The sequence below is a fragment of the Callospermophilus lateralis genome, chromosome 4 (assembly GCF_048772815.1).
Source record: "Callospermophilus lateralis isolate mCalLat2 chromosome 4, mCalLat2.hap1, whole genome shotgun sequence".
Lineage (NCBI taxonomy): Eukaryota > Metazoa > Chordata > Mammalia > Rodentia > Sciuridae > Callospermophilus > Callospermophilus lateralis.
In genome coordinates, this window is record NC_135308.1 from 93,094,965 (window position 1) to 93,120,087 (window position 25,123).

General features: G+C 37.0%; 1 protein-coding gene across 2 annotated transcripts in view; it reads right to left on the reverse strand.

Annotated features, from left to right (window-relative positions):
• Itpr2 (inositol 1,4,5-trisphosphate receptor type 2) overlaps positions 1-25,123 on the reverse strand; it is a 474,501-nt gene that overhangs the window by 191,989 nt on the left and 257,389 nt on the right. For both annotated transcript variants that reach the window (XM_077109287.1, XM_076854229.2), the window contains one exon: positions 21,198-21,306. In XM_077109287.1, the coding sequence (XP_076965402.1) occupies positions 21,198-21,306 (109 nt within the window). The remainder of the gene's footprint in view (positions 1-21,197; positions 21,307-25,123) is intronic.

Here is a 25,123-nt window from a genome sequence, read left to right on the forward strand (position 1 = left end):
ATGAATTGTAATGCATTCTGCTGTCATACATAACAAATTAGAATTTTAAAAATTTTTAAAAAGAAAGTGAACTTTGCTTGCAAAAAGGCAACAAGAGCTTATTATGTAATGAGAAAAATACCCCAATGAAGAAAGGTCAGTGGGGAAGTGCCTTTCTCTGTGCCTCACGAGTCCCAAGTGGAGAACCTTCCATTAGTGACACACCTAACCTCTCTCTTCCCACTCACTCGCTCCTCCCTGGAAAAGAGCAAGGGCCTTATCTAATTGGCAGGGTGCTTAGCCAAGTCTCTCCTGGGTTCTGCCTGACCACAAGGGCAGGTAAATTCTGGACCTCTCTCTGCCATGCTCCAAGAGGCTTGCCCTCCAGGCATCTGGGGCTGTTAGTAGGTGGGGAAAAATATTATCAAATACCCACAGACCCAGAGGCATGTTTCCAGTTAGATGTTTCAGTTATGAAAGTAACATTTTGGTATTAACATAAATGACTCCTGTGTCTGCCCATGGTTCCAAATCCTGAGAGAGGAATATTACTGAAATTATTGACTATTATTGAAAGAGCTTCCTCAAGCCCTAGCCGGAAATAGAACCATTAAGGTGTTAAATTCTTATTTGGGGCCACAGAACTAAACATAGGATTCAACACACTTGCATGTTTTAAAACTGCATCTATCCTGGGAAAATAAGAGTCCATCCTATCACGTTAGGATGTCCTCTTCTTTAGTCAATGATTACAACCATGCTCCTCCACATGGAAACCTGAAGGCAGAAGATGGGTTGAAATAACATTTCTTCAGAGGTCACACACACACACACACACACACACACACACACACAAAAACCACCACCAACAACAACAAAAAAAAACACCTGCTCAAATTTACTCTATGCGTCCAGAAGAATTTTAGGCTTAAGCTTTAAGGTTTTTCTGTTGTTCCCTTGTAAGATTCAATCTCCCTCCAAATTAAAACTGCATTTTCCCCTTTGACACTGTGGACATTTGGATGCTCAACATATCATGCCAAGTGGGTGTGATTTCTTGGCTGAAATTCATCACCCTTGCCTTCTCTATTTGCAGAAACCTGGTAGGAGTAGAATAATTTCATGCCTAACTAGGTCAGTTCTGTACTGTACCTATTTACTCCGCTGAGCACTAGGACATGAAAGTGGATAAAATTCCTTCTGTCATCTTTCATTTCACAATAAATGGCACCTCCGATCTTCCCATTACTCAAGCCACAATCTGTAGTTACTTTTGACTCCTCTTTCTCACTTGGGGCTGGAGTTCTGGCTCAGCGGTAGAGCACTCACCTAGCATGTGCAAGGCCCTGGGTTCCATCCTCAACACCACATAAAAATAAACAAGTAAAATAAGGGTATTGTGTCCAACTACAATTTTTAAAAAAAAAAATCTACCCACTGCAACTTCACGATCTATCCAAAGTCCTATGACTTCTCATCTCTACTGCTATCATCATCCTGATCTGGATCACCTTCATTTCTCACCTAGACAGGTGCAATCACCTGTTTAAAATTCTCCCTGCTGTCACTTTTGTCCTTCTAGGTGTACTCTCTATAGCAGACACAGTGGTCCTTGTAAATCATAGATGAGATTTAACTTACTTCCATATAGAAAGTGTTTTGATGGCTTCTTTTCTAATTCAGAGGGGAAAAAAAAATCAAAGTCCTTTCCACATCCTGCAAAGGCCTTGCCTGCTGCAGCCCCTGGCCCACCTCTCTGATCTCATGGCTAACACTGTCTGTCACTAACTCATCTACAGCCACACTGTCTTCCTTGCTATTTCTCAAACACGGAACAGGAGCTCCTGACTCAGGTCTTTTACACAAGCTCATTCCTCTGCCCAGGATATCTGCATAGTGCCTTTCCTCAGTGACTTTCTCTCCCCTCAGTGACTTCTAAACACTTCCAACTTCAGGAACTGTTCCTGGTGTAGGATCCTGAGTTATGAGACCTTCCTTGGATCTCTGTCAAATATCACCCTGTCAGAAAGACATTCTCTTAACACCCCACACAGAACACAAATCTCGCTACTCTTCATTCTTCTTGCCCTGCTATTGCCCTGATTGAGGCAGCAGAGTAATTCAGTATTAAAGAGCAAGATCGTACAAACCACCTTGCCATCAGAATGTAAGCTCCACTCCTGAGTGGCCTTTGTCCCTTCATTCCATTGTTTTATTTCACTACTAAATCTTTGGGAGCTAGTACAGTTCCTGGCACGTGATAGGCATCAACTTTTTTTGCATTAAAATCTTGTGGTGCAGTCTAACTGTACCCTCCACTATTTCTAAAAAGAAATTTACATGCTTTGTGTCACACTAACAATACAAATCCAAAAAGGAGAAATGTATCAGAGAAGTATGTTATAAGAGACCTCAAAAGATCACTTGACTCAACTTTGGCTTTTAATTTAACTTGACAGGTGACATAGGTGAGAACAAAGGAGACTAAAATCCCACAGTGACATATCAAGAACCCAGAGTCCCAACCAGCAATCCCTACAAATATCCAAAGCTGCCTTTTTTTTTTTCCTAGTGCTGATAATTAAACCTAGTGCCTCCCACATGCTAGACTAGTGCTCTAAGTTATATCCTCAGCCCCCAAAGTTATTTTAAAGACCATCTTAGGTCTATAAAGTCAAATTGACAAGGTTTAATTTGAGTCATATGTAGTTATTAAAACTAGAAATAATCATTTTTTTTTCTCATTCATAGGGGTCAGAAGACCAACTAACTTCTTCTGGAATGTGGTATATCTGAAGTCTTCAAAGACAGACTCAGAGGCCACAGAATACTTGAAATTATTGGGCCATTCTCGTGTGTCCATATTTGTATTTGGAAAACATCATTATCTGTGTTGCTAGTAGTCATGATCTTCTGAGGAAATGTCTCATTGAAGATCATTTTTTTTCCCATTCATCCTAGAGATGTTTTCTTTCTTGATGGGTCAGAAGTAATTGTGGGAGGAAGTCCATTCTTTTCCCCCAACAGAGGCTACAAAGACCTAGAATCAACACAGTCATAATTTCTACACTCAAATCTCTCCTTTCTACTTCCAACTTCAGGAGCTATGCCTGGTTCAGGGTTCATGGTGGTGAATCTCAACCCCTAAGAGTTGGGTTCTTAATGACATGGACATATTTCTGGGTAAGAAACCCACCTTTATATAGCTTTTTCAGATATGCTGGTCCATCTACATGGAATTGTAATGATAAGCTCAGAGAAAAACGAAATGCTTCTTTCCAAAGTTATTTCATTTACTTATTTTCAGTTCTTTCAATGTATGCTAATTTATAAATATTAAATCATAAAAAAATTATACTCAGCAAAAGAACTTATACATGAAAGCCAAAAATAAATCTTTCAAGAGTTAAGCTTTTTATGACTCAATTTAGACCTACTTTTAGTGTTGAACTATCAACATTTGTAGGTTTGGGTAGCCACTGAATGGTAAGTGGCCCAATAAATCAGTTACGGTAAATTATTTTTATCTTAAATACCCTTCAGAATAAGATAAAAGGTAGATATCTGAGAACCACACAAGTTCATTTCTGAGCCTGGTTCTCCTGGATCCCCATAATATTTATTGGAATTTCCTAATGCGCTCATCATATTCTGCCCACTGAAATATCTGAGGCAACATGTAGTACAAACAAGTATAACCCCTTAGCGTTAGGCACATAAGCCATCTCAATAAATGCACTGAAAATAACAGCAGTGAACAATTAAATTGGACAACAGATTTTCATATTAGAGTCTGAATGTTATCCCTAGCCTTTCATTTACCACATACCCTGAACATTTACCACATACCTTGGACATGTGTACTAACCAAACCAGAGCAAAACTAAATTCAAAAAATGTTAGCAGTAGACAGGTCTTTTAAAAGTGCTTCTGGATATTTTACTCCTCTTAGCTTTATTTGTACCAGGGATTGATCCCACAAGCACTAAACCACTGAGCCACATCCCCAACCTTTTTTCATATTTTATTTGAAGACAGGGTCTCATTGAATTGCTTAGGGCCTTGCTAAGTTGCTAGGGCTGGCTTTGAACTTGAGATCCTCCAACCTCAGCCTCTCAAGGATTACAGGTGTGTGCCACTGCTCCTAGTCTCCTCTTAGCTTTGTGAAGCATTTATGGCCATGCCTGGTAATAGCTACTCCTGTGCAGGTCAGACTGCCTCTCACTCCAGAGCGACCTACCTCAGCCTTGATTTTTCTTTTTCTTTTTTTTTTTAAATTAATTTATTTATTTTAATTAGGTATATATGATAGCAGAATGCATTTTGATCCATTGTACACATTGCAACACAACTTACATTTTTATGGTTGTACATGATGTACTGTCACTCAATATGTACAATCACACGTGTACCTAGGGTAATGATGTCCATCTCATTCCATCATCTTTCCTGCCCCCTTGCACCCTCCTGACTCTCCCCTCCTTTGCCCAAAGTTCCCCCATTTTTCCCATGCCAACAGGAGGTATTCCCTCACATACACCTGTGCCTTTCTGTTGCCATGCTGTGCTTCATATTCATTGCCATTTACACACACCTGTAAGTGCATACCTGAAGGATGCCAGGAAATTCCCTTTTCCTGTGTGCATAGTGAAGTAGGCCATCACTCATAACCCTACAGGAAAGACTATCCCCGCATCAAAACACAAATGACCAATAATCTTAATTTGACTATAAAAGAAGTCATTTGTTAAGGGTAGGAGGAATTATTCTGTATGTGTCATTTTTCTGATACTGCTTATTCTCCTTTTATTGGTTTAAAATACACTAGAGGTAGAAAATCTTTATACCTAAGAAGATACAACAATATTGCCTTAAAATATCAGAAAAATATCCACAAACCAGGATATTTGTTAAAGTAATACTATGATGTGATCCTTGCTTAAAATAATGAGAATTTACTGTTTCATTGTTCTCTCTCACATACAGGCACAAGGAATAAGTTATTGAGGCTTGACTGCATCATGGGCTAAAATTAGCATCCTTATTGGTGGTCTGAAAATTCATTTTATGTGGGTATTAGGATTAACCACCAACATTTTAACAACTGACCACTTACCAAAATAAAAAAAAAAAACTGTGCATATATATGGTTTATGAAAACTTATAAACAGTATGAAATGCTTCCCAAGAAAGCATGCTTTTTTTTCTCTTTCTCCTTCTTCCTCTCTTTCTGTGTGTGCATGTGTGTGTAGTGCTGAGGACAGAACTACCAAGGCCTCACGCATGCTAGGCCAGTGCTATACTACTGAGCTCCATCCCCTGTCTTCAAAGAAGGATTTTAAGCATATGTTTTGCTATGAGAGGGACACAATGATTAAATGTTTTTCCAGAAAATTTCTTGAATTTAAGTGTAGCTAATAGGAAACTCCAAAGTTCACATGTGAAATTTACAATTCTTCATGAAAATGCTGAAATTGTCAAAAAATGCTATCCATTTTAGAGAATGATCCAAGGCTAAAAACTATGACGAACATGATTCTATCAAATTTTCAAATTCTCCCACTTTGCTTTTTCAGAACCACTCAGCTCTATTTAGTGTTTTAACTTTATGCTCAAACATCTATATCCATAAAACATGGATCAAATACCCATGTTTTTCTAGATGTTATGCCAAACAATTGCTTTCTTTGAATATTAAGATGTAAAACAAGAGGAAAATAAAACTCCCTTTTTATGTTTCTTGTCTTGGTTTGGACCAATTTAAATAATAATGTTTAGAAATAACTTGGAAATGCCAACAATCTGCTCAGTACAGTTTGGCTGCCCTCAAGAAAATGAACACAAAAGCAAACACAGAAAACATTTGCACATGTTTCATCTATGAGTAGATTAAAGACTGAGCTGGTACTAGGACTAAATTGGGCCCAGTCAAAAATTCCTATGTACCTCTCCTGGGTATCTATCCTAAAGAATTAAAGTCAGCATACTATTACGTACATGCACACCCATGTTTACAGCAGCACAATTCACAATACCCCAACTATGGAACCAGCCTAGGTGTCCATAAACAGATGAATGAATAAATAAAGTGTGGTATATGTGCACAATGGAGTTTTATTCATGCCATAAATAAAAATGAAATTATGGCATTTGTAGAAAAATGTATGAAACTTGGGAATATTATTTTAAGCAAAATAAGCAAATCTCAGAAAGTCAAGACTCATATGTTTTTTTCCTTCTATGTGGAAGCTAGTATAGAAAAAGGAAAAGAAAGGTCAGGGTAGGGATCTCATGAAAAATCAAAGGGCAGAGGAACAGGACCAGGGGGAGGAGGAAGGGAGGAAAGGGAGAAGTACTAGAGAATGATATTGGCCAAATTGTAAGGTAATCCTGTGTGTGAGTTCAAATACGTAACAGAAAATCCTACTATTATATGCAAACTATAATGCACCAATAAAAAAATGTAGAAAAAAATTTATGTAAAGTTTTAACCCCCAGTAATTCAGAGTTCAGAATATAGTCATACTTAAGAGACAAGGTCTTTAAACAGATAATTGAATTAAAATGAGGTCATTAGGGTGGGCCCTAATGCAATGTAATAGTGTTCCTAAAAGAAGAGGAAATTTGGATACAGGCACACACAGAGTGAAGACTACATGAAGATACAAGGAGAAATTGGTCTTCTACAAACCAAAGAGACAGGCCTGGAACAAATCCTTCCCTCCAGGCCCTCCAAAGGAACCAACCCTGCCAATGCCTTCATTTCCGACTTCTAGACCATGAGAAAATGAACTTCTACTGTCTAAGCCACATCGTCTGTGGAAATTTGTATGGCAGTCCATGCAAATTAATATAAATGGTATCATTTCCTTCCTTTTGTAAGAGGTGTTGGTTATCTGATCAAAACACACAAGAAAAAATAAGGCTTTTCTCCAAATAATCCTCTCCCTGGTGCCTGATCCATGACTCAAGAGACAGTGCTCAACACGCCCACCCTCCTAGTCATGGAGAATCACTAGCTGCTTCGTCAGGGACCTTCCTGGAGTGGGTCCTACATCTGCTGCTCCACTTCTGGCCCAATCATGGAATAGTTCCCAGTTTTGTAATCTTCTCTTTTCTCCCTAAAATAAAGGAACTACAGAAATATTCAGTATAAATGTTCCAAGAAGTATCCCTGGCAAGAATCAGCAAGACGGCATGCAAACATGAGAATCTCATTCTACTTCCAGAACATGACACTTGACAACAGACCTCAGAGAAAACTGCTTGATCTCAATTGCAAGATACATTCCTAACACTGACATAGCCTTAAAGACTGCAAGGCAGAAAAGGATCTTCTACTCTAAACATAAATCTTAAATCATTCTAGCTAGAGCTGAGGAAACAACAGTTTCATCACAAATCAACGAGTTACTATATTTTCTAATTTATTGACTCTCCTTTAACAATACAGTATTCTGACTCAAAAAAGAAAAAAAGAAGGAAAGAAGGACCAACCAAATCTTTTATGGAAACCAGAGAATGGAACTTCCTTCTCAAGATCTTACAATGTGATTTTAAAGATAGGAAAGAAATCAATAAGTTAAACGTTGAACAGGTAGTTTACTACAAAGGAAAGATGCAATGTCAAGGTGGCCCAACAGTCCTTCTGCAGACTTGGTCACTTGCTGTCCTGCATCAATGGGTTTCACAGGAGCTGATCATTTGATCTGGGACCTTCAGATCAAGAATCTGTGTGAAGCACTTTTCATTCTTGAGGTTAAAAATTGCTTTATTAATTAAGCAGTAACTGAAACCATTGTAAATGTTTTAAATCACTGGTCTCTATAGGTAACAGTACAATAAACCATGTATTGCCACAAATAATAAAAATGAGCCCCCTGCCACCAAATCTGCATGTAGCACATGGAAGCTTCATATGTGCTAGTCAGACTATGGTAGAAGCCACAGAAGTCCAATAAAACTTTACTGAGTCATTAAATAACACCCTTTGGCAGAAGATGTGCTGACTATATTTTCTGTTACAGATTTTCCAATTATCTTCTCATACAAACATAAAATAAAAATTAATACGTATCAAATGCCATGATAGAACATCATGGCTACCTATAGTGCAGTTCAAAATCGCGAACTAGTTGCAAAGTCCGTAGCTTCGGACTAAGAATGAATGGTTTCTTCCACCTTGGAGCCAAATCAGTCAAGTACTTGGGGAAGTTGGGCTTAAAGGTTTCCCTGAGGTATTTTTAAAGCCTGAAGCGAAAGACTTCCTTTCACAAAATTAATGCAGAAACATTACTCCAATGGAAATAAATTTAGTTAAATCTAAAAAAAAAAGGGGGAATTCAAATGTAAGGAAAAAAAAAGGTTTACAAGGTTTTGAAATTAGACATGATGTAGCTCCCATTTTTAAGACAGAAATTTTTCATAAGAAAAATCCTTTTCTGTTGCACTGTAGCACAATTGTTTAAAGATGGAGCGCATAAAGGAGAAAAGAAGAAAGAATCCAAAAAGAACAACTTGTGTGTCAGTCAAGATCTCAAAGATTAATATTTATGAAAACAATTGGCAAACAACAGTCTATGATCCAAGTACAAAAAATGTTGTAGCAGATGTCTTGTCGAAAGGCTACAGACGCTGAGAAGTAGCATACTTTCGTCCATATGTTTTCTCAGCCTTAAGAAAAGATATCCTCAGTCACTTCAGTTTTTTGAGAACACAGAGTGCCTGTGTGTACAGTGAAGAAGAAGCTTTTTTTGTAAAGGAAACTCCAAGCCAAGATTTCTGGTTTCATTTGGAAAGAGGTGGCATATACATTTAAGTGGGACAGGAACATTAGCCAAGTAACTTAATCTAAAAAGCCCAATCTGGCAAGATTTTGTAGAAGAGAATGAGGTGGTCTTTGGTTGTTTGGGCCTGCCTGGCATCCCTTTCCCCATCTATTGGCAACAATACTCCAATTTTCTTAGGAAGAACAACTTCACCCCTCTTCCAAGCTGTCTGTTGGTGCACTATCCCAGCTGCTCGGTGGTTGAGCTTGTGACTATGAAATCTAAGGTTAATAAGCAGAGGAAGGGAGCAAGCTTGGAGAACTGGGAAATAAGCAGGATCAATGGTTATCATGAGGTTAAAGGACAATGATAGCAGTTGTAGCTAAAGAAGCAAATGGAATGGAAAAGAGTAAAGGTCAGTGCACTGAGATTCCTGAATCAGCAATGTGGAGGAGAAGCCATTCCTAGTGATGAAAATTTCCAAGTTGTTATCACAGAAGTGAGTAGTGGACCATGGAGGTAGGCAGTGCAGATTCAGGGGTCAAGGCCCCAGAGGCCAGAGGATCAGCCACTAAGCCCAGATGGACTGCCCTTGATGTGTCAGGTCTGAGAGCCAAGACTATGTGCTAGGTCCCAAAGTCTTGAATGGATGAGAGGGAGTGTTAGGACATTGGCAGATGCCAGGGTGACAGAGTCAGAGGGTCTTTGTCTGAAAGAAGAATTTCAAAAGAAGGCAGGGAAATCCACCTTGAAGTAACAACAGGAAGCTGCAAAACTCTTCACATGGAGGGTAAGTGAGAAAAGACACTTCCTACAAATCTGCTGAGAAAGAAGCTGATCTTAGAAGAGAATGAGGATTCCTGTAAAGCAAAAGGGGATAAAGATATAGGAGAGTTTGCTGAGTGTGAAGTCCAGAGAGGGAGGAGGACAGCTTGGGAAACTGAGAAAGAGAGAACTGACGAGGAAACGTGACATGCCAAGGGCATGATAGGAAGGGTTTGTTATTTACATTTTGGTCACTGACTGCTAAAAGCATGGTGGAATTGATATGGCAGTCTTTCAAGAGAGTAGGCAAACAGTGTAGCAGCTGGAGGTCTTGTCTAACTGCAAAGAGTATGGGGACGTTCACCACCCCTACATATGTTGTAACCTACTAGTTTAATGAATAAATGGCTGCATGTACCCCAATGGTAGATTGCAAAAAGCCTAAAAAGGCATCCTTCTTGAAGATACACCCAAGTGAGAGGCTATCGCTTAGTTACTGCTTACCTTCTCCATACACTTCACTGATTGCTCTATTCTGGCATCCTGAGAGAAAACCAAATCAACTCAATACCTGGGATAGAAATCATATAAGTGCATATATCTGGGTTAATATCTTCAACATCATCCTATCTCTTTCATATAAATTATAAGTATTTAATATGATTTTAATTGTCTACTTCTTCTCATTTAATTATGTTGTACCCTGGACTCAATCAAAAACTAGAAACAACTGAGAAAAGATAAACCCAATAATTTCACTGAGCAACCTACATATATTCAAATTGTTGTGTGTTGTTTTGTTTTAAGCAAATAAGATTTATTCAAAAATGTTTGAGACTTTCAAGTACCAGATGGAATATGCAGGAATCAAGCCCATTCTGAAGAAATCAGTAAATGGTAGATGTTCAAAATCATTAAATACAAGAAGAAATGTCTTAAGGTGGTTTGTGTTGTTGTAATAGGAAAATAGTTTTCCTCTGGCAGCCAAGCATGAAATTTCTACTGCTTTGAAGTTGATATCAAACAGAATGAAAGACAGTATTATGTAGTGATTAGGAACACGGACTGTAAAGCCGGAGGACCTGGGGTTTCATCCTGACTCTACGATTTCCTTGCTGTGTAAACTTGGACAAGTTTCTTTACCTTTCTCTGCTGTGTTATTCCTCAGTGTATTGATATGAAGATTTTGTGAATTACAATATAACACAGCAAAAGTTTTAGCAGCTATCATTATTTATAGGGCAGATACCTGAAAGTGGGATGAAAATATATTTCCCTTTATGCTTTGTTTTTGGTTTGGGTTTTTTAAGGCCTGCTTGAACTTCCAGGTTTCTAGAGGTAACAGAATGAATAAGTCTAAAGCAGTAACTTGAAAAACTGAAATAATATTCAAATTATCATTTATTTTTCACTAATATTTAATTCCCTGCCACATGGAGAAGCATTATAGGGAGTAGAACAAGAAAACCTTGTTTCATATTTTTGCTCTGTCAGTTACCGAAGCATGTGATTCTTACTAGGGCGATATACTCTCAGTGTCTTTCTTCATAACTATAAAATGAAGGTTAAAATAATCCTTTGCTCCCTCAGAGAGTTACTGTGAAGATCCAAGTGACATGGACACCTTGTTACCTTGCAAAGGACTTCTATAGATACACACAATTGACAACAGTTCAGTAACAACACAATAGTCAAAATAATGTGGATTTAGGGCCTCATATACTAGGTAGTTTATCTCTTATGTGAGGACTTGCTCAAATAGTGGTTTATGTATTAATGATAAGAACAGTGAAATGTATCAGACTCAATCCTCTCTGTATCCCTTATATTTCTCCTCATCCTTGCAATGGTAAAAGCACAGAGCAGTTCCAAGCACCGATTTTATCCTATGTCAGGAGATTCTGATGCTATGTGAGATCAATAATTAGTGGGTTCTAGGGCTAGCTACTCTTAACAGTGTCCCCATTCTGTTGACTGGACCTTGGTCCCTCTCCAGAGCCCCCACTACTCCCATGTCCTCTTGATTTTATAGGAGTCGTTTCCTGATTTTATAGGTTCAAAGCTTACGTGGTATTTCTCTTCTTTAGTGGCTAAGTCTCCTTGCATGTTCTTACCAAGTCTCTTCTCAGGGAAGGAAACCCTTTCTGGAACAGAAGCCTCTCCATTGCTGGGGCCTTCAGACCACAGTATCCTTCCTTTGCTCCAGCCCTCCTGGCTGAACTCCCACCATTACTGTGCAGTGTCTGGGGATTCCTCACATCTTCCCCTTTGTCCTCCCAGGCCACACAACAAGCAAAGACAACAGCCCATTAGACATGGTACTTTCTGTAAGAGGGTCTCCATCATCAGCCCTCTCTGATACTGGCCAATTTTACAGGTGTGTCAAAAGTATAAAGAAACCTGCTTTTCCTGGGTTACAATGATATGCAAAATGGAACTTGAAGTAATGCTTGCAGAATCTGCTTTTTGGCTAGGACCCCTGAAGGCCACTGGGTTACATTTGCACACAAACATTTATAGCTCTGTGGAAGTCAGTCAGTCAATCTACAAATGTTTGCTGAGCAATAGCTATGCAGAGGGTGTGGTGTTAAACACTGGAAATTCTTTGGTGAGGGTAAGATCCACAGTCTCTGTTTCAAATAGCACAACATATTTTGGAGTGTGAACTAAGACTAGAGAGAAATACAAAATTGTACCTTCATAGAATATCATCATTCAAAGCCTTTGGGGTCATTTTTTCTCCTACTAAAACTGCAGACCTGTCCTTGAGGGGTTTTTAGTTATTTAAAATACCAGGACACACAGGAAGGAAAATTTTCATCAGGCCTGTTCTAAAGATCTAAACAAATAACACATATAGGACTGTATACATGCTTAAATGATTACAGTATAGAATAATATGGAGTTAAACTAATTGTGAAATGCTTCCTGAAAAAGGGTTTAAGTTAGATTTAGATTTAGATAGAAATAGTTAACATGAAAATTTAATAATATATTAATTTTAGTGGGTTTTTTGTTCTTTATTATCTGTTTTTCTTTTCTTTTTAAATGACTATAACATTCTTCATCTGCAATCATTAGTTACCAAGTGTCTTTCACTACTTAATGGAGGCAATGAATGGAAATCACCTTCTAAATATAGGTAATGTTTTCATTATAACCTTTTTGGGCATAGATCTCTAGAATCATAGCATGTCTCAAAAACCATTGAGGCAATGGATGCTATTCTGTAACATTTTGAAATGGGAAAGTAAAGGCAAAGCATAATTAGGAGCTTTGTAATTTTTTGTATGATTTCAATGATTACTTTAAAAATCTGCTAAACTTTCTTACTTTTATACCACAAAATACAGTTGACACCAAAACTCAAATTTATTTTCCTTGGCAAGAAAGTTATCAAATTCTTCAACTATAATGCAGTCTCTATAGCCTTTCTACCCAAATTTGTTTATTTACCTTCTAAAAAAAAAAAAAAAAAAAAACAGTAACATGCACAGAAGGTGAATGATCCTGCACAGGTTCTTACAAGAAAAGCTGGATACAATTTATAAATTTGCAATGATATGATTACTGCTAGGACTGACAGGTATGCATATTTGATGGAGGAGAATTAAGTTGCTTGATATAATTCTGACATTCTTTTTGCTGCTTCTCAAAACCAGAAATAAAAGATTAGTTACAATGATTCCTTTTCCTTGCTGAGGAAAAGAATAAATTATTGTTAAGTCAGGTTACAGTAAATTTTAGTTTAAAAAATGGAGGAGATCTTAAAAATAACTCAAGACATCATTTCTCAAAGATCTTTATCCATATCGCTCCAGATAGCAACTTTCAAATCAAGAAGCCACTGTTTGCTATCATTGTGCAAGGTGTAAATATCACCTACCCCACTGGGGCATTTGTAAAGATCACAGCTCTCAATTAGATGCTGTTTGTTGAATGCCACGTTTCCTCAAGGGGCTGTCTACAATAGTCATCTTACCAGGTATTGTTTAGAACTTTTAGATCTAATGTTCTTGTTGCTAACAACTCAGACCATGGGCACAGTGAGAGGCTGAGGGTGTTCTGAGCTTGATCTGTACATCTATAAAAGTAAATCTTCCCAAATCCCCACAGCTACTGTATCACATCGTTCTCAATCAATTTAAACTAAAAACTTCAAGACTTTCCTTAGCAGCTCACAGAATATGTATTCTAGTACACACTTGGGAAAAATTATTAAAAATGAAATTAAAAGAGATTTTGATTTTATTTAGATATAATCCAAGAAAATAGAAGTGTTAGAATTATAAATCCTATACTCTCTTTTTAAATTTTTTTTTTAATTGTTAATGTACCTTTATTTTATTTGTTTATATGTGATTCTGAGAATCTAACCCAGTGCCTCTCACATGCTAGGCAAGTGTTCTACCACTGAGCAACAACCCAGCTCAAATCCTATAACCTCTTTACATCTAATATGCTAAGTGTGACCTTAGGAGCCCAAATGTTTACATTGGAATCTCAGCTCTCTTCTCTCTACCAGATGTGTAAACTTAATCTTTCTATACCTCAGTTTCCTCATTAGTAAAAGGGAGATAATAATGACATACGGATAAGGATTAAATAAGATAACACATAAAAGATTAGAAATAGCATCTGATGTACGATAAACTTAATGCCTGTTAATATCTTTTTAAACCATTGCTTAAAACTGCACCATAGCTATCTTGAGATACCTCAAAATTTTCTTTAATATAAAATAACCCCTGCACCATAGCTATTATAGAAGAAATTTCTGAGTCTCGATGCAATAATATTCCAAGGATAGATGCTATTTTAAATCTGAACATTTTAAGAATGTTGAACTTTTCTAAACCTCCTTGTCCTGTTGAGTATATATGTATTCATGTAACATCCATAGGAAGATATTCACAGGGGAAATTATGATTGGCATGCTAAGTAGGTCAATTTCTCTTATTGCAACGTAAACAGAATGACTTTCACATACCAGTTCAAAGGTTATCATGGAATATTTTCAGTACTCACTATCTTTCCAATCCTAAAGTACAGAAGTCATAAGTTTTATATATTTGGGATCAGAGCTTTCAGGCATCTTTACAGTTTGATTTATATATATATTTCTCCCTTTTTATGAGAGAAATAATTTTTAATGCTCTACAAATCACAATGAAAATATATACTACACAGTGGAAGAGGAAGGAAATGGACCTCTCTCCCAAAATCCATAAGATCAAACCCATCCTCTGAGAAGCTATTACTTCCCCCTCAGCTGCCTTGGCTCAGCTCTACCCAGTCCACACAGGTTCTCTCCCCAGTACCACCTCAGACAAGCCTCTGCCCAGGTTGAGGCCCACAGTTTCTTTAAATGTATAAAGCAAAGACACAGTGTTCTAGTTAAGCTACTGGGTTCAACAGCACAAATACACCACCAGCTACTTCTCTGTGGTAAAGACATCATGGAAACAAAAGAAGCAGGGAACAAAATGGCTTTTAAGACACAGAACATTAGAAATCATACTCCCCTAAAGCTTTTTGAAATATACATTCTCTCTCCCTCCCCCCAATTTCCAACGTGTTATTTTTTATAAAATACAAATGAATAGGTCTGCTCTTGTTATCTTTTAAAAAATCTTTTATACCTCATAAATATATGCCACTTGAATGTATCAATTAAAATTTTAAAATTAAAAAGCTTTTAAAATATGAGCAACCCCAAAGATCCACTGTACTTACCAAGTTGTCAGAGTTATATCCTTGGTAAAATTTTGCTTATTATAATCACCTACACAAAAAATACTTTGATGGAGGCTTCCTAAAACTCAGTTAAATTTTCCCTTTAAGGACTTTCCATTCATAATTTTCACATTTTATCCTTCAATAAAAATAAATATGATAACAAGTCACTACATGATCCCTAGATGATTTCATGTGTAGACACATATAACAGGAAATTAAATGCTCCTTTACTTATTATCCTTTCAAGAATCTGATTTCGTCCACCCACATCTTATTTCTCAGCTTTTTAGACAAAAACTAAGAAATAGGAAAAAAGAAAAAAAAATCCCTAAGCATAATTAATTTAGGAATAGAACTCAGAGGTATAATAAAGTGTAAGCTTTCAAAAAAACAATTGACTGAATACCAGATAAAATGTAGAATATATATCCTTAATCTGATTCCTTAAAATATCACACAAAAGCCAAATCAGAAAACTTAGAAATTGCCTTAAATTTAATTTATGCTACATGAACCATCATGCTTTGTTGCCCTATTTTTAAATTTTTACCAGATATACACACATGCACTAGTTCTCTCTCTCTCTCCCCCGCCCCTCTCTCCCCTCTCTCTTTCTCTCTCTCTCTCTCTCTCTCTCTCTCTCTCTCTCTCTCTCTCACACACACACACACACACACACACACACACACACACACACATAACCTACTTCTGGTGTCAGGGACTGTGATGTTTGAAATTTATATTTGGCCCTGACATACAACTCCTAAAATCCTTTGGAATCTCCAAAGTGAAAAATCCTTCAGAATGGGGATGTTTCACTGGAAATATCAAGACAGAATGAGAAGGTTAGGGCTTTCATCCCCACCTCCAGCTGAACATTTAGAAGTTGGAGTGCTCAGAGAGGGAGGTCTTTACCCTGTTTCTTAAGCCTGGTCTTGTGCATCTTCCATCGAGCTGTTCATCTGTATCCTTTGTAATAGCCTTTACAATAAACCAGTAAATGCAAACATTTCCCTGAATTCTAGAAGGGGCTCTAGCAAATTAATTGAACCTAAGGAGGGAGTAATAGAAACCCAAGTTTATATCTTGTTGGTCAGAAGTAGGTAAAACAAGTTGGGGCTTGTAAGTGGCTCCTGAAGAGGGAGCAGTCTTGGGGACTGAGCCTTCAAAATCTGGTTTCTCACGTTATTCCCAGGTAGATGGTATCAGAATTTAATTGATGCTACAGCACTGCTTGCTTGCTGGGTGGGTAAAACACCATGCACACTTGGTGTCAGAAGTGTGTTGCTAGAGTAGCTATAAGGAGAAACTGAGTTTGTTTCTACCTATAACTCTAGAGGAACCAAGGAAATAAAAATGGAGATTTTCTTTTCAACTGACATTTTTACATTTAAATAGGTAGAGTTTAAATGTAATAGGAGAGCTAAAATGAAAAACACTGATTTGAGTTTTCTGTGTTGATTTAATTCAGAGAAACCTTTGGGGAACGCTTTCATACACAAATAATAGAAATCCAGTTGATGAGGTGTTAGAGGACCAGGAATTTGGGAACTTATGTGATTAACATAGCTTACCTCTCTGTATCTCTCTTTCTCTATTTGCCATGAGGAGGTAACACTGCCTGCTCTATGTACTCTCCTGAATTGTCGAAAGGTAGCAAAATATTTTTAAATATTTTGAAGACAGCAAAAGAGTATCAATTCAAAACACTTTTTGTCATATTCATGTAAACTGCCCTATATGGTAATTTTCATCAGCCACAGATGTGCACTGAATCTATATTCTAGATGAAAGTTCTCACTGTCAGTAGAAGGATCACCGTGGTGGACTGAATCATGCCCTCCCCAAAGATGGTCATGTCCTCAGGATCCCCTGCCTTGTCCCAGAACCTGCAAACCTGTTTCCCTACATGGCAAAGGGATTTTGCATACGTGATTAATTAAAAAAAAAAAAAAAAGAATAGTTTTACCTTAGATTAGGTAGAGAGAAGTGATGGGAGGGGAGGGGAGGGGTTGGGGAGATAGGAAGGAGAGTAGAATGAAACAGACATTATTACTGTGTGTATATATGTGACTGCATGACCAATGTGATTCTGCAACCTGTATACTCATAAAAATGAGATATTATATCCCATCTGATTCAAATGTATGATATGTCGAGGTCATTGTACTGTCATGTGTAACTAATTAAAACAAATAAAAAAATTAAAAAAAATAGCAAATAAAAAGAAAGAAAGAAAGAAAAATCTTGACAGGGGAGAGTATACTGGATTGTTTGTGTGTTTCCAATGTAATCACAGGTCTTACAAAAGGGAGACAAAGGTGCCAGAGGGGGAGATGTGACAGTTGAGGGAGGGGCGGAGGAGAGAACAAGGGGGAGGAAAACTGGAAGCTGCTACACTGCTGGCTTTGAAGATAGAGGAAGGGCCCATGAGCCAAGGGATGCAGGAGGCCTCTAGAGGCTGGAAAAGCCTAGGAAATGAACTCTCCTCTAGAATCTCCAGAGGCAACACATCTCAGCTGACTTCTTGATTTTAACCTTTGACCTCCAACTCTGTAAGATAATGAATTTGTGTAGTTTTAAGCCACCGAATAAGTTGAAAATACAACCACCTATTATCCCATTACTGAAAATCAGGTTTTTCTTAGAGCCCACCATAGCTCTGACCAGTTTCCGAGTCCTACCAAGAATGCTTTCACCAAGACCTATTCATTACACTCCCCTCCACTGGCACAGGCAACTGGGCACTGAGCATTTAAAGAGGGCCAACTGTCAATACCTAGAGATCTTCCAGACCTATCTCTTCTTCCACAGTACAGATATTTGAATTGTTCTAGATTTAATATTCTTTCCTTAAGACCTTCCAGCAGGGAGCAGTGCAGGGATATCTTCGGCTTCTACTAGTAGAAATGTTTCTCCTGGGGCTGGGGTTGTAGCTCAGTGGTAGAGCACTTGCCTAGAGTGTGAGGCACTGAGTTTGATCCTTAGCAGCAAATAAAAATGAAACAAATAAAATAAAGGCATGCTGTCCTTTGGATAATGATGTCCATCACATTCCACATATATGAAGACATGAATTGGGTGTCAACATACTTTATATACAAACAGAGATATGAAAAACTGTGGTATATATGTGTAATAAGAATTGTAATGCAGAAGAAGAAGAAGAAGAAGAAGAAGAAGAAGAAGGAGAAGGAGAAGGGGAAGGGGAAGGGGAAGGGGAAGGGGAAGGGGAAGGAGAAGGAGAAGGAGAAGGAGAAGGAGAAGGAGACCAAAAAAACTAAACAAACTTGAAATGGAACCACCATTTGACCCACTCCTCCGTCTATAACCAAAAGGATTTAAAAACAGCATACTACAGTGATGCAGCTACATCAATGTTTATTAGCAGCTCAATTCACAATAGCTAAACTGTGGAACCAACTTATCTGTCCTTCAATAGATGAATGGATAAAGAAATTGTGGTACATATACACAATGGAATATTACTCAGCATTAAAAGAGAATAAAATCATGGCATTTGCAGGTAAACGGATGGTATCGGAGAAGATAGTGCTAAGTGAAGTTAGCCAATCCCCCCAAAACAAATGCCAAATGTTTTCTCTGATATAAGGAGGCTGACTTATAGTGGGGTAGGGAGGGGGAGCATGGGAGGATTAGATGAATTCTAGATAGGGAAGAGGGGTGGGAAGGAAAGGGAGGGCCAGGGGATTAGCAAGGGTGGTGGAATGTGATGGACACCATTATCCAAAATACATGTATGAAGACTCGAATTGGGTGTCAACGTACTTTTTATATAAACAGATATGAAAAATTGTGATATATATGTGTAATAAGAATTGTAATACAAAAAAAACAAAGTACATGTATAAAGGCATGAATTGGTGTGAATATACTCTATATACAAAGATGAAAAACTATACTCTATATGTGTAATAAGAATTGTAATGCATTCCACTGTTGTGTATTTAAAAAACATAAAATCAATAAAACTAAAAAAAAAAAGGTATGCTGTCTATCTACAACTACAAAAAAAAAAAAAAATGCTTCTCCTTCCAAAACACTTAGAAACAAGAAGGTGTGTCTAAGAATTAGAATTCTTTCATCTGCATTTTTTTCCTACCCTATCCTTAGTAGACATGGAAAGAAAGAAATAGGATACTTACAAGTCATTTCCCAGATTTTTTCTATTAGTTAAATGACTGCATTTCCCCCAACTTTAATTATCTTAGAGGTCTATCTGAAACTTGACCTGTTTTGAATGCAATATTCTGTCTTATGTTCTGTCTGCCTATGTCTAACTATTTGGATCCATAAATTTGTTTCTTGAACAAAGTGTACTAACCTTTTTAAATATCAGAATACAAAATTTGTAAAAGCTGATTATGCTTACACTAAGACACTCTTGACTAGTCAAAGTAAAATCTTACTTGATTTCTTCTCTATTTTCTTAGAGTAATTCAATAATGTTCTTTTTTGTTGGTTCTTTATAGTTATATATGACAGGAGAATCCATTTTGACATAATTATAAAAACATAGAGTATATATTGTTCTAATTCAGATCCCAGTACCTCTCCTTCCTCCTCCCTCTCTCTACTCCCACTCCCTTCCCTCTATTGATCTTTCTGCCATTTATCCATAGTTATTTTTTAATTAATTTCCTTTGAATGTACCCAATCGTGAGATTCACTTCCAATTCATATACGTAATTGGAAGCTGTGCCACATCTCTTTGCTTATATATAAGATATTATTACTGTAAAGCTCCAAATACTCACATTGACCTAATTTTTCACTCTATGACCTAGCATTTCAGTCAAGATCAAATAATCTATAGCAGTATCTCAAGGAATCAAAGACAACAAAAAATCCCAAGGAACTCTACTTATATGAACATATACTCAAACTTGTAAGCATTTTCTTGAGTCCTGGGTCAGAGAAACATTTGCTAAAGTTGCATTGACCCCTTTATTTTGATAATTTGTTTCCCAAATATAGTTTGAATGATGAAAAGAAGCTATTGCAAAGGAGAAGGCATTTTGATTACTGATGCAAACATCAGATTCAAATGGAATATTTTGAGGCAACAGCCCTCCTTTTTGTAACCAAGATTCTACAGTCTTTCATTTCTACAGAAATGCATTTAAAAAAACACTACAATCTTTTCAGAATTAGAATATATATAAGTTAATAAGCATAATCCTTAAAATTTTAAAATACAGATGATTAGTATTTATAGAAACAGACCAAAAAATTATTAAGAAGCATAGTACAATTTTGTTTGATATCTAAATAAAAGTATTGAGAGATTAGCTTAAAAAACTTCTCTAGACTTATATTTTATCACCTTGGGTATTAAACATGCTGCTAGCTACCTCTTAATGAGCACCTGAGCTGTCATTTTTAATAATAGACTGACAATTATTATCTATAAGGTGCTATTTCTCTGAGAATCATCTGTGCAGTACATAATACAGATAAGAATAGAAACTTACTACTCCAATTATTAAAAAGCACTATTTTATAATATTTGGCATAATATCAAAAATAATAGTACAATTTTTAAAAAGTCAACAGATGCCAAAATGCACAGACATTCTCAATAAACGTCAGAACTTTATGTTAAATCTAAATAATGCCATAACTCATTGTTTAAAAAGCTCATTTGGTCTACTGAAATCAAAAGGAGAAAACATACATAATGAAGGCAGACTATATTAAACCAAACCAACCAAATATTCAGGCCACTCTAATTTTAGTTATTTCTCAATTCTAAACAAAACATGAGAGATGAATACCATATAAAATCAAATTATCTAACTCATATAAGTACTTATACCATTAATATATAAGTGATCATATAATAGCCTATTGTAATCCATAGATTATAGCACTAGGGAAATCTTACTTCATTTATATACTAAAAGATTTTTTTTAAAAAAATACCTCTTCCACAAAGCTGTCTCTCTTCTCTAGCATTTCTCGTAATGTCTGAAGAATTTTAATGCAGAGTTTTTCTTCTTTCTCCATTAGTTTCTTTGTATGATTAATCAACCTTAAAGCAAAACATTAAACCTTAGAAAGGACAGTGATTTCTCTTCAAGCTATATATGAACATCATATGCTATACAAAACAAAAAAAACATGCTATAATTTAAGAATATGAAATAAACCAAATATACATTTTCAAAGCTTTAAAATTATACTTCAGCTTATAAATTTTGTATTATGAAACATCCTTTTTGTTTTATAGGCAGTATATCTCAGCTTCTCAAACTTTAGGTAATATTCTTCTAGTAGGACACAAAACTCTGAAAAACAAGGAAACATCATGTATTCAAAGATTATCATCTGGAAGGAAGAACCAAAGAGTGAAAGTTTTAGAGAAGCAGGCTTTGCTTTTCTTGTAAGGAGAACTTTTGAACAGCTATTCTTTTTGCCTGTTGGACCTGACCACATGAAAACACACCAGCTTGTCTGAAAGAAACACCAGTAGTCTCAACTCATCTATCTTGTATTGGAAAAGAGGAATAAGTGTAGTGTATTTTATTATGTTATATCATTTTCTATGTACTGTATTATATTAACTATACAGTAGCAGCAGCAATACACAATATTGTAATGTTAGTTTAACAGGCTACTTTCTAGTGTCCACTAATAATAATGTACTATTTTTTCAAGCTAGTAGAAACAGGCAGTTTCTGATTAAAAATGGAAAAAAAAAATTTTAAAGTAATATCAAGGCAGTCTATCCATTTGCTATTTTTGCTATGATTTGGACAAAAATTCTACTCATAATTTTATTTGGTGAACATTCACTGGTGAAGTTCTGTGATTTTTCAGGACCACAATTGTAGACTATCCTCAGATTCAAAATAAAGTCAAATGTTTATCATCAGGATATGTAGCTCAGCATATGTAGCTCATGTTTTCCTAGAACACGAGGTTGCAGGTTGCAAGGAAATGTTCTGCTTTCTGTGACATAATATGAGTACTATGGGACATACCCTGAGGAAAAAAATAAAAGGAGTTGCCACCAGTTAATGGCCACTAAGTGCTTACCAGGTGTCCAGGTCAAATGCAAGGACTCTCTAGAATTCTTTCCACTCATCCTTACCACAAGCCAATGAGACAGCTTCCATATTTGGGCTAATTTTGCTAATGAGAAAACAGAGGTCCAGAAAGATAATATATCTTGCCTCTGATTATATCATTCTAGAGGTGGGACTGGAAATAGACTTGGGTCCCTCCAACTTCAGAGCTAAAATTCTTGGCATCACTCTGTGGCAACATGATAGTTCACCAATCTCTTGATTTTCAGGGTTGCTGTGCAGAGTCTCAATACACACCAGGTTGCACACAGCCACTCGATAAAATAAGTGCCACCACAGAGGTTATTGGCAAATGCCATAAACCAAAGAAATCATTTCATTCTGTTGCAGGGAATTATCTGGAGCTGATAAGAGCAAGTTTCAGTCAAGAAATAACATTTCACTAGGAAGATTTCACCTGGCAGGGAAGGGTGGGAAGATAAGGCATCCCTGCAAGGGGAACAACATGATCACAAAGGGAAGAGGCAGAAAGCCAACCATCCTGTCCAGCAACTGGTAAGAGCACTGACTGCCAGCAAAGACTTAAAGACCTGGAGGAGGAAAGTAAGAGACGTGGTTTGGAAAGAAGGGACTGGAATAGTATGATAAAGAGTCTGGAATGTATTCTGGAGAAAATAGGAAACCACCGGTTATAAGGGGCCTGAACAGAATATAGGTGTGAGAAAGATGCCACTGGAGGCAACGGGAATGATGAAGCAGAGGAATGAGCACGAGGTGAGAGATGGACAGGGCAAGTGACAGGGTAAGGTGATAAGATGCAATACAGAAGTACCACAGCCAAACACGGTAAATAATGACAGAGAGATGGAAGACCAGGAAGAAGAGTGAATTGTAGAACCCCAAAATGAATAGACTGGGTGATATGTGGATGGCAATACTTTGAAATGATACGTGCTTACACTGAAGGGGCAGCACACAATGAAGGTAACAGTGATTTCTTTCAGACAAGGTGGTGTGTTTTCATGTGGTCGGAAAGAATAACTGTTCAAAAGTTCTCCTTACAAGAAAAGCAAAGCCTGCTTCTCTGAAACTTTCTCTCTTTAGTTTTCTTCCACATGATAGTCTTTGAATACATGAAAATAATTTTTGCGAATGTCATAAATTATTTTCTCCCTCTCAGGCTAAGTATTTACATTTTCTTTAAATCTTCCTCAGGTAAAATATTTAATTCAGTTATCACACTGAAAATACTAACCGTAAGGTTGAATTCTCACTTCTTAGGAATTTGTAAGAGGGATTAATGTATCACATGATGTTTGGTTGGATAGGATAAGTGACTTTCAAATATTTCTTCTATGATCAAAGTAGTAAATACATTTCACAACCCAGTATATAAGAACGTGTGTGTGAGTACCAGTCAACACAAATTTCTCCTTACTGTGAAATGTACTTTGATACTTTATATTTTTTTCATTTTTTAAAATTGGCTGGTTACCTCTACCTGTGTCAATTTAAAAATCCACAAATGGATTAGATCCCATAATTCAAAAAAACAGTGAGGTTCTCCTTCACAAGGGAGAGGCGATTGCTGAACTGAATAGACAAAAACCAGCTACCTTTCAGGTGAACACCCACATTGACCTTTTCTCTTCATTCTCATTCTATGTGACTAAGTAGAATTTAAGCCCTTTCCTCAGTTCTCTTCTCAGATCCTCCTAGAGATCCTTTTGAGTCAATGGGTCCAAGAAACAGATTCATTTTAGTAAAGAAAGGCCCACTTAGACTTTGGCCCAAACTTTACATTTCCAACTAAGCTTCACCAGAGCACTCCGAACAGAAATTTACAGTCACTTGCATGGTACTAACTAAACTGAGTTCTAATTTTGTTAAATCTTCTTGAAAACAAAACTGTTAGCCTTCACAGAGTTAGAGGGGGTCAGAATAAGCATTAGACCAGAAAACAGATATTCATGAGCTGCTGGCAGTAATACAGTTGTGATAACACAAAACTCTCTTCACTACCCACTAAAGTAAGTACAATTTCCTTTTCCTCCCTCTGGGTGCAGGGTCTACAATATGTTCCCATTATCACATCCCTTGTGCTCCTCTGTTGTTAGTTTACCTATTGGAGCCTCCATCTTCACAACAGGGCAATATTTATTTGATCTCCTGAGTTTCTTTATATCACTTTCTCCTGTACCTATACCTTCAGGTTCTAGACCATTGCTATGTAACACTCTGTGATAATAGAAATTTTCTCTCTCTCTGCTGTCAGTTTGATACCCATTAGCCACACACGGCCACTGGGCACTAGAAATGGGACAAATGAGACTAAGGGAGTAAATTTTCATTTTATTTTAATTAACTTAAATTTTAATTTAAATAGCCACCTGTGCCAAGTAGCTGCTACTATCAACACCCTAGTTCTTGACAAGGAAGTCAATAAACTTTTTATCTAAAGAATTAGATAGTAAGTATTTTAGGTTTTGCAGGACATATAATCTCTGTGACAACCAATTGACTCTGCATTGTGGCATGAAAGAAGCTCACAGGCAATACACTAATGGACTTAAAACTCTACAAAAATGGAAACAGGACCTATTTAGCCGAGTGCCAGAGTTTCCCCTGTTGATTCAACAGATTTCAAGAATTATACTCACTTAAAGTAGAAAGGTCCACTTAGGCCTTGGCCCAAACTTACATTCCCCAACCTGGTTTTACTAGAGCACTATGCATAGCAATATAAGGCCCCTTCTTAACTCAGAAATGAGCAACATGATCTATTTAGCTTGAGGGCCTTCTGGAACCCCTGGTCCAGGG